This window comes from Geospiza fortis, unplaced genomic scaffold (genome assembly GCF_000277835.1).
Source record: "Geospiza fortis unplaced genomic scaffold, GeoFor_1.0 scaffold45, whole genome shotgun sequence".
In the NCBI taxonomy this organism is placed as follows: Eukaryota; Metazoa; Chordata; class Aves; order Passeriformes; family Thraupidae; genus Geospiza; species Geospiza fortis.
In genome coordinates, this window is record NW_005054327.1 from 4,127,559 (window position 1) to 4,137,917 (window position 10,359).

The window sequence follows — 10,359 nt, forward strand, 5'->3', positions numbered from 1 at the left end:
CGCTCGCGAGGGCGCTGGCGGCGCTGGGTGAGGGCGGCGGGAGCCGGGGTGAGGAGTGGGGCGGGGGTGAGGGCAGCCGGGGCTTTCTTTGGGCACGTGTAGCTTAAAATTGATTGAGTTCAGTGAAGGTAATGCATGCGTGATGGCCTAGGCGTTCTTCAGGGAAAGATTGGATTTATTACTGTAACATTTTATTTAGGTATTTGCTTCTGATCGCTACTGTTTTTCAGATGGTGGTGATGCAGCAGATAAGATTCGTTTAATACCTCAAGACTTTTTTGCAGAGCTGGTAAGTAGGGCGATAAATGGGATGGGGAAGGGCTTCTAGCGCTCCCGGAAGCCTTTTTATTTAAGCTCTTTTAGGCTTTTTGTGATGCAAAGGGAACCTTGACTTGACTCATTAAACAGATCAGTCCTGCTAAGGGCAATGGGTTTGATTTAAATTTATGTTTTTATCACAGAAGACTTCTAAGAATCTATTTTTGTCTATCATTTAAGTGATATATCAAGGTAGCGGTCTAAAAAAACATTTGGCTTGTCTACTGTAGTGTATGCTTGAACAATTAATATGAAACTGGTGTGTTAATTAGCGATAGTGAGATAGAAACTAAAGTCTTGATTTGGTTCATTTTCTTTCCTTGGCTTTGATGGAATTTTAAAATCAGTCATTTCAATTACTTCAATCTTTGCTCTGCACTTTTCACTCTTTTTGTCCATTTTTGTATCAACAATGTCTTCAAACATTTTTTTTCACAGTGTGAACAAATAATTCAGCATCTGAACCATAAGATCCCAGGTATAAATACAGCTGAATTGTGCCAGGTAAGTTGGCACACCAGCCCTAGTGGATTCCCAACTTGATGTGGGGTTTCTTGTGTGTTTGTGTATACAAAGATGCTTTTGCTAATGCATAATTTATTATTTGTAATTATTTGAACATTCTGTTTTCAGAGAATTCAGACATCGGGGGTTGACATTAACATTGGTGACCTAACAATTAAGAGTCCAGACATGGTAAAATGCACATCGAAATAATTTACTTTGCACCATGTCTTTTCCTTCCATCACAACTTAATGGTGGTGTTGAAAAGTTATATCAAATGTCAGTATAAAATGAACTGATTTGGGAAAAGGGCAAAAGTTTATAAGTCTCAGTGCACAGAAAAGAACACCTGCGTTTAGCTTGTGTTTTTAAAAACCGTAGTTACTTAATACATAGTATCACTTTTTGTAACTAAAAAATAAAAAGAAGAAATGGTTCTGAGATGCTGTCTGCAAGCTCTAGACCTAGTGGCAAGATAGAGGTAGTCAAGCTCGCTTTTAAGGCTAAGTCAGCTGGGCTTTGCCTAGAAAAAGTGTATTTTTAAAACTTCTTGTTTCTTGGAGATCAGAAAACAGCATTGGTGCTTTTTTGAAGGATACAGAGCTTATAATATTGCATTCTGTCGTGAGTTGAGTTTTTAGGTCGTATTTTTAGTTGCTAAATTTTTTTATTTTTAGAAAGATAAAATTTTCAAGATCTTGCTTGTTCTTTTAATGTCTAAAGTATTATCTAGTATCTAAATGTTTTATATAACGTTAATACAGTTCAGGAAAATATACCAGTAGAAATTTAAAATACTACTTTTCCATCTATAAAACAGAACATCTGAAGTTTTATATTCAACCATGCTACTTGGACGACCAACTCACTTTCTCTTGTATTAAAGCCTCTTTAAGAGGCGTGAACCTTCATGAGCAAACATAGAGTAGGAGTTTTTGTTTACTTGTTTCTGTAGAAGAAATCAAGAGGCAGTTTTCTTTTAGACTTGCTGCCTTTTTAGTTGAAGGGTTCATGGCAGCATTTGACTCCTGTTAGTACCCTTTGTATCGTGACCTAGAAGTGCTTACTTTTGGTGGTACTTCAATTCCACGTGCTAAGTGTTTAATTAAATTGCATTGTTTCTAAAGTAATGATACTGTTTGACTGCTCTACACACACACCCCTCACTGACTTGTGCCTTCTTCCAGTTGCTGCAGCCCTTGGAGGCTGTGATTATTTTTGGTTTGATGTTGGATGTTGTGCAAGCCGAGCAAAGCTAGGCCTCTGCATATTAAGGCATATTAGGGCCATGTTGTTTTTTGCACATGGATACAGAAGATCAGTAACATTCTGGGAAAAAGTAATCACAGGCTGCTGAATTGTTTTAAAGTACATGTAAAGTAGAAATAAAAGCTGTCTCGTTGGGGTGAAATGAGAAATTGTATTAAATTGGTGGAGAATGACATTGATGCAGGGGTCTCTGGATGTTTCTATTATAGCACAGCGGCCAGAAACAACCTCTCTACAGAAGAACTCATCACGTCCTTGGGCAGTGGCGTCAGCACTCTGCCAAAACACGCGGTTCAGGTTATTCGGCACGTGTGGAACGAGCAGGGCAAAGCCATTGCTGTGTCAGAGGATGCAAGAACTACAGCCACAGTGGGGCAGGTAACTAAAGGACAAAGTGCAGCAGAGCTAATGATGAACATTTCAGAAATGTCAGTGTCTCTCTGTGTGTGTTGTGTTGTGTTGTCTGGCAGGCAGAGGTAGATGGGCTGCTGAAAGCTTTCTTACCTGTGTGCACATCTTGCCAAATACCTACTCAGATAAAGCAGCATATACAATAAAGTTTGTCTGCATGCTGAACAGTTTTCTAATATTATTGTTTTGATGATAAAGTCACATTTTCTACCTTTTTAAAAATTCATGTTTTGTAGTACTCTTAGGGAAGATGAATGGCAATCAGTCTGGCAAACTATTGTATTAGCTCATTATGTAAATCTGTTTTAAGTGTAAATTGTTCTTTAAAGTTGTTAACACCAGCACTTGGCTGCTCATTATTTGTCTCCCTTAAATTTAAATATTATTTTTAAAGTTACTTTCTCTCAATTTCCAGCATACCCTTTTTGCTTGAAAAAGTAGCAATTTGTTTACATTTTAAGATTTTTTTTCTGACAACAGTTTAAAAGAGTATAGAATTAGGAAAGGAGAATCTTTTTCTGAGGCTTGATATAAACTTCTAAAAGCTCTTCTTCACAAAAGGCTAAAAATTATAGTTTACTTGTCTGAAATGTATCTGTTATGTACTTTGATTTATCTAAAATGTCAGTAGTTATGAAATGCCATAATTTTTCTCTGTTATTGCTATTCTAAATTATTGGTTTAGACTTAGAGACTTCTGATTTAGAAACTTCTGAAAAAAAAAAACAACAAAAACCTGCTTGCCTTATATACAAGCTGGGTGAACTCTGTGGCTTAAGCTCCTCTTACTAGAATTTTAAGAAGAGTGTACTTGCCTGTTGATTGTACTTGAATAAGGAAAACAGATAAAGTGAAATAACTTCTTAAAATACTTACTTATTCACCATTAAAGGGAAGGGCAGATGATTTGTAGTCACAATAATACCTGAATGTTTATGTTTGTTTTCCATTTGGAGAAGATCTCTAGATGTCCTGTACTGTCTGTGAATTATCCCTCCAAGTGAATAGCAATGTGGGGGTAGATCTCTGTCTGTGACACCATTTCCAACGATTTTCATCTTTGTAGTTTGTAGATATGAAATGGAAGCTGGGAGTTGCGATGAGCTCTGACACCTGCAGGTCTCTGAAGTACCCCTATGTCACAGTGACACTAAAAGTGGCAGATCCTTCAGGACAAATAACAGACAAATCTTTTGAAATGACGATCCCACAGTTCAAGGTCTGTCCTGAGTTTTATTTGAATGTTGAGTCTCCTAAAAACAGCAGTGCCATTGTTGAGAGGGTCAGCTGTATACCCTGGTGCATATGTTAGTGCTGCTTGTTTACTTGTACAGTCATGCAAACAGGAACATTAAATAACTGTTTAAAACACAGAATACTTACTTCATAGTATTTAGTTCTACCTCACTTAGCTGAAAATAGTAATTGAGCAGTAATTGATAATTTCTCCTACAAATAAACTAACAACCAGACATAAAATCTTTTAGAGCTTGCCAGCTATCATTCTGCCATATGAAAAGTTCATAGAATATTTTTTATCTACAGAACTGTTCCCCAGCCTCAAAATCTAAAACTTGGCTTAAGCCTAACAATTGCTAATGATTAGGAATGGAGATCAGTCTGCTTTATCACCACTGATTCTTAGTTGCTGTGTCTCCATCCATGAATTTATGTAACTTTAGTTTTGCATAAACATGGCCGTTGTATTGTCATTCCTGTTTAAAGCGTCAATACATCACCTAGAATATCATACCAACTTAAATAGATCCTTGGAATTTGATTAGCAGAAATTTGAGAAGGATATTCTGAATTCTTGGGTGTTATGAAATGTTGTATTTATTCTAGTTGAAACCTATTTGATAGTTTGTTCTTCAGCTACTTCAGGAAATGAATGCTACATTTGAGGAGTCTGGTTTATTTCAGATGGAAGTAGAAACATTCGTGTGAGAAAGGGGGTTTTTATTTTATTTTTATGGCATGACAGCTACTTTTTATTTTTTTATTTTGTAGCACCTTTTCCTATTAATGCCATGCTAATAAGGCATGACCTTCATAGGTTTCATAGTTAATGGGCTCAAATGCCAACCAGCTCACAGAAAGAAAAGCAGATATTTTCAGTTCAAGCTGTACATTGAAAATGAGATATATGGACAGTATTTTTTGTCTAACACACTATTTTGAACTGCAGTTTGAGCTTTTCTTCAAGCAACTGAAATTTGTCCCAATTCTTGCTTTTTAGAACTTCTTCAGACAGTTCAAGGAAATGGCATCTGTTCTTGAAACAGTTTGAAGGGAACTTTTATTTCCAGTGACATGTTGGAGGAAGATCAAGTAAACTTTCCATTCTGCATAGGGAATAAAGTGCCATTGTTCAGCAAGGTATGTATCCTTGTCTTCTTGACAGGATTTGGTCAGCATCACCCTTGCATTGCTGTGAAGATTTCTTCGCTTTTGATTACTTGAAGTCAACTCTGCAGTGTTTGTGGAAACATGTCCAGCTTTGCTCATCCTGGTAGGCAAAAGATCAGGATGTGTATGGAGAAGCATCTCTGTAGACTTCGTAAACCTATGTAAGAAACTACACACTAAATTCTGTAGTGCATAAAGACACCTGAAAATGTTGACTGAGAAGATACTGAGAGAGGTGTAAATCCCATGTTAATATTTTTATCTGTAAAATTAGGATGGGCTTGGACTCAACAGTATTATTACATAAAAGGAGAATATGAAGTTACGAGCATACAGCTGCTCTTGAAGAACAGCATTGTTGGCTTGTTGATTGCAGCTATTTGCAGATCTGGCTTCCAGTCTTTTAATAACTGGAGACTGTACTTGTCCTAACAGCTTGTTGATTTCAAATATTTATTTCCCACCACCTAGGCTTATAAAGACTGAATTAATGCATTAGGCTTTTTCAGAGACCCCAAATTCTCTGAAATGAAGCCCAGAGGCTAATTTTACATAAAGGTAGAAAGGAAAATTAATTCAAAACTATTTTAATGGGTTTTTGTTTTTCATTTCATCCATTGTTAATCTGTGGCATTCTGCTTGATGTTTTGGTCTAAAGTCTTCTTTCTAATTAAATTAAAATATTGATTTAGTTACCTCACTTTGACCTCTGAACTAGAAAAGTCAAGAGAAAACTTGAAAATTCTGTCTGGAGAGGTAGCCAAGCACATCAGAGAAAGGACCACACGAAAAGATTTCTTTGGGTGTTGCATTGTTACAAGCAGCCACTGGACTGTGTTCTGCATGTTGCCCTAAAAGGTGTCCTAACCAACAAAATTTTGACTTTGATGTTGAAGGATGGTGGCATTTCTAAAGGGGAGTGATTAATCCAATGCACTTGCATGCTCGCCTCTTAATTCTTTTTCCTTGAATATTCCATAAAACAAAACACACTGCAAATATTGTGGGATGTGATGAAAGCAATACTGTTGCATTTCCAGATGTGCTGGTGGTATACTAGAACGAGTAAATCTGAAGAGAGATAATTCACAGTGATAAGCAGATTGAAGTTTCTGCTTCAACTTCAGGCTGGCAGGGATTGCCTAGCTTTGCTGGGACAGATCCTCAAATTATTTCAGGCCCACTTAAAATATGAACATCTACTCTACCTTTTGAAGTCAAATCTGTTTTTTAAATTAACATTTTTAAGAGCTGGATGAAAGTCATTGATATAGGTTATGTCTGCCTTTTTGTGCTATGAAAATAAACTGCAGCACATTGTGTGTGCTGCATATGCTACAATCCTTTCAGGAATGGCCCTATTTTAGGCATTATGCATGATGTGTAAAAACAGTACTTGGAGTTTATTAGAAGCCCAAATAAGTGAAACAGTGTTGGCTTTGACAAAAGCTTTTGGCCATGACCATGGATCTGGATAATACTTTCTTTATGCTGGTTGAAGTCTGAGGTGTCTGCTTTGTGGCTGGGGAGAGCAGATTGATCTTTTCTGGGACCCTCCTGGTACAGTGTCACAAAATGCTCTTGGGAGCACACTTCCCTTTTGCCTCTTCCATTGTCTCTCTGCAAGGGCTCAGGGCTGAAGGATAGAGCGAACAAATGTGTATGGAAAAATGATGTGAGCAGCTGATTTCTTTTGTTGTTTTTTACTTTGCTGAAGTTGGAGTGTAAGGCTACTATAACTGGAAAACATTGTCATGCTTTGGCCTAGTGAATTAATTGTTTTACATCAGTGCAAGAGTTCCAGAAAAAAATAGGGTTGTCTTTTTCTTTTAGTAAAGCTGGAGCCTTACAAATAACTTCCTCTGTGTTCTAATGCACATAAATTCTTCATATAGCTGGAAATACTTGTGCCTTCATTGGAGCTGCATGAAAAAGAAGATTTAATTAATCATGTCCTAACAATTCCATAGATGTTGGAAGGTAATGAGGAAACACCCAGTTAGCATTTTTGCTTGCTCCATCAGCAAGAGGAGAAAGTTGTCAGCCTTTGTAAAGACTTTTATTTTGTCAAGTCAGATATTCTAGAAGTATTGATAAATATTTTTTTAAATGTCCCTGAATTCCAGCATGTTGTAATTCTTGCTGGAAGATGCTTGGACATGTATACTATACTAATTTACTGTCTTGAGAATTTTCAGAGGAGTTACAATTTAAAGTTGGCTGTGTACTCAAAGATTTGAAATATGTCCTGATCACTATCAGCAGGAGTACCTCTACTAAGTAATGGAAGAATTAAGTATTTTATTAAAAGGAAAACAAACAAAAAGCTTAAGTTTTAAGGGTAGCAATACTAATATGTCCAAACAAGCTGGTGATTTGTTTGTCTATATGTGCAGAAACCAGGTCTTTTAAAAGAAAATCAGGAGTCCTTATGTGTTCCTAATTCTAATTGTTGATTAATAGAAATTGTATAACATGAATATTTTTGTAAGTCCACAGACCGTGATTAAACATGTAGGTAATAACGACAAAGCTTCCTCTGTGTTTTGTTTTAAGCCTACTGCATGGAAGTTTGTCTAGCAGATACTGCAATGAGTAAAGTTCAGGACTCGACAGTGACTGAATTTCTTTCCTTATTAAATTAGGATGAAGATCAGACATATGCAGTCTTTCTCTGTGATGGGGTACCAAGGAGTTAATGGGTAACTGCAGGCTGCAAGGACTCTTTGTATCAATTACTGAAAGCTAGACAAAAAAAAAATGTTGTATTGAACCAGGAAAAGGCAGAGGACATGTGAGATAAATGAAATTTTGCAGGAAATTACATTCAAGTGATTTTTTCCTTAGCTGTATTTAGGAGACAAGTAAACATTTTATTTTTTTCAACATTTGCCTAGAACAGAGCAGGAGGAAGGAAGGGGGGGGGGTGCTGTCTTGCACAGTCAACAAATTCAGGGGAGGGAATAATGAAGGAATGTCCTAGCCATGACTGTTGTCTTTGTTATATGACTTTTTTTTTTCCCATACAGTTCAAACACACCAGCACACTTGCAGAAAGCTATTTTGTAGAAAGCTCCACAGAAGGAGTGCACAAATGGCTGGACTATGTCTGTGCATTAGTGTTTTTTATATTTAGCTTCTGCACACTTAGGCCAAGTAAAAGCATGTCTGTTTCTGCTTCCATAAAATTGTACTGCCTTTCTTTAACCACATTTTGAAGGTATGTGACCTTCCTGTTCATTGTGAGCCCACCCCCTTTATTTTTTACCTTCCCCCTGTTAAGCCTTTGCACTCTGCTTGAACACTTGAAGACACATTGCCTTGGATGAATTGAAAACAAAGGGAGAGAGGTGATAAATTGGGGGAAGAATGTTTCTTTTCCCTGTTTGCCCTGTTGGAATATTTTATTACCCTCTTGGCTGTAGTTGTACTGAGAGGGTAATTTCCACTCCTTTGCAGAGGCACACAGAGTAGTTCTGTTAAGACCTTGTGGGTACTAGAATAACACAAAAACATGTTGTGAGTCAGTTGATCTACCTGCAGAGAAAAAAAAATGCCATATCTCTGAAGAACCTCTACTAATGGCTGGGGACTGTGGGAGGGAAACACTTAAAACTGAGCAGCCTCTGTCCTCTCCAAGTTTCTGTGGTTGATCGTGGTAGAGCTCCTTTCCCAGACAGATTTTTAGTACAGTTACATACCTGTTGGCTGGGCTGATAACTTGCCAGGCATTTGCTTCATTTGGAAGCTGGATTGGTGCAGGTCAGTACCTGACCTGAGTGCCTTGAGCTCAGCTTGCCTGGTATGCTGTAGCAGTGGTTCCTTCCTGAGGCTCAGCCAGCTTATTACTGGATTTGCTTGTCACTGTGAAATTTTGGCCAAATACTTCCTGTACTTTTGCTTTTATTGCAGGGTGTCCACACTCACTCATACAGATCTGCTCTTGGCTCTTTAGTGTACAAGGTGCTGTGGTTTAACCCCACCTGACAGCCAAGCACCCCACAGCTGCTGGCTCAGTCCCCCTGCTGGGGGGTGACAAGGGGAATCAGAAGTGAGAAAAAAGTGAGAAAACTCATGGGTTGAGATAAAGACAGTTCAATAGGTAAAGCAGAAGCTGCACAGGCAAGCAGAGCAGACCAAGGAATTCATTCCCCACTTGCCAGGGACAGGCAGGTGTTCAGCCATCCCCAGGGATGCAGGGTCTCATCCTGTGTAGTGGTTACTTGGGAGGACAAACACCATCACTCCAACTGTTCCCCCCTTTTTTCCCCCAATTTATAGACTGAGCATGATGTCATATGGTAGTGTATGTCCCTTGGGTCAGTTGGGATCAGCTGTCCCAACTGTCCCCTCCGAACTACTCATGCACCCCCAGCCCCCTCACTGGTGGGGTGGCGTGAGAAGCAGAAAAGGTCGTGGCTCTCTGTAAGAGCTGCTCAGCAACAAAACATCCATCTCTACTGTTATAACAATGTTTCCAGCACAAATCCAAACCAGCCCCCTAGTAGCTCCTGTGGAGAAAAGGAATTATTCCCTAGCCAATAGCAGCACACAAGTCAGAAGCATGGTACTCAGCATTCCTCATACCCAGTCATGGGTGCTTGGGAAGACTTCCTGGTTCTTGTTTCCAAGGCTTTTCTGAGAGAAGGTCGAGAAATGACCTGGCATTTAGTTGAGTTACTGGGATATGTCTCTTAATTATGTATGACTTTGTGTCGTTGAGAAAATAAGGAAGCTGAGATGGCTGATCTTCTCCATGAAGGAAGACTAATTTTAGTATTTCTGGGTTTTCTCTTCCCTAAACTGCATTTACCTGCTATGGCTAATTACAAAGCTGCCCTACTTGGAGAACCCTTTGTGTAAGTACTATAGTTTCCAAATACTCTGTCAGTGTTTACATTACAAATATTGTTATGTGTATATAAATTAGAAGTTTCAATGTTAGTTTTGCATTTCACACAATGAGCTTTGGAAAAGGAAAATTTATTATGTCATACAATGAGTCTCTGTGCTAGATAATTCCAGAGGACTTTGTCCCAGCATCAGTCACCAGGTGGCAGTGCCACATCCAGTCTTGCCTCACAGCAGTCCTTTGACAGTGTGTCTGGCTAAAGGGTGCTTTGATAAGCACCCTTATCCTTATGGGATAAGGACCTCTGGCTTCTTCCCCTCTGTAGTTTGATCTGGAACTATAGATTCATGTCACCGTAACTTCCATTCCACTTCTTACATTATAGGGAAACAAACTAACTTCTTTTTTTGATTATTATCGAGATGAGCACAAAGATTTCCAGTTACATAAACAACGTTCAGCATTTTAATGATAACAGAATACATACCATACACTGCATATTTACAGCAGTTTAAATCTGTAACTTAATAATATTAACATTTCTGCATTATGACTTAGTCTTCTAATAGTATCATATTGCATTTGGGGCCTGTTT

The 10,359-nt window shown here is 38.3% G+C and overlaps 2 protein-coding genes and 1 non-coding gene across 3 annotated transcripts in view; all 3 read left to right on the forward strand.

The window, feature by feature from the left end:
* LOC102044898 lies at window positions 1-997 on the forward strand. Its single transcript, XR_004081732.1, has 4 exons — window positions 1-27; window positions 231-289; window positions 757-822; window positions 952-997. It is a non-coding gene; the product is annotated as an uncharacterized LOC102044898 (transcript).
* Window positions 998-2,343: 1,346 nt separating this feature from the next.
* Window positions 2,344-4,879, forward strand: COMMD6 (COMM domain containing 6). Its single transcript, XM_031057071.1, has 3 exons — window positions 2,344-2,470; window positions 3,570-3,722; window positions 4,743-4,879. Exons 2-3 carry the CDS (start codon window positions 3,579-3,581, stop codon window positions 4,791-4,793), a joined length of 195 nt encoding a protein of 64 aa, XP_030912931.1. The 5' UTR covers window positions 2,344-2,470; window positions 3,570-3,578; the 3' UTR covers window positions 4,794-4,879.
* Window positions 4,817-10,359, forward strand: part of TBC1D4 (TBC1 domain family member 4) — a 111,277-nt gene continuing 105,734 nt past the window's right edge. The window contains 1 exon segment of the mRNA XM_014307050.2: window positions 4,817-4,882. Coding sequence (XP_014162525.2) covers window positions 4,817-4,882 — 66 coding nt within the window.

Bases quoted from the DNA above. Each gene is read 5' to 3' on its own strand.
- COMMD6 (XM_031057071.1), top strand. From the start codon at position 3,579: ATGAAATGGAAGCTGGGAGTTGCGATGAGCTCTGACACCTGCAGGTCT. The intron at 3,723-4,742 runs GTCTGTCCTGAG...CTTGCTTTTTAG, and splicing joins TGACGATCCCACAGTTCAAG to AACTTCTTCAGACAGTTCAA.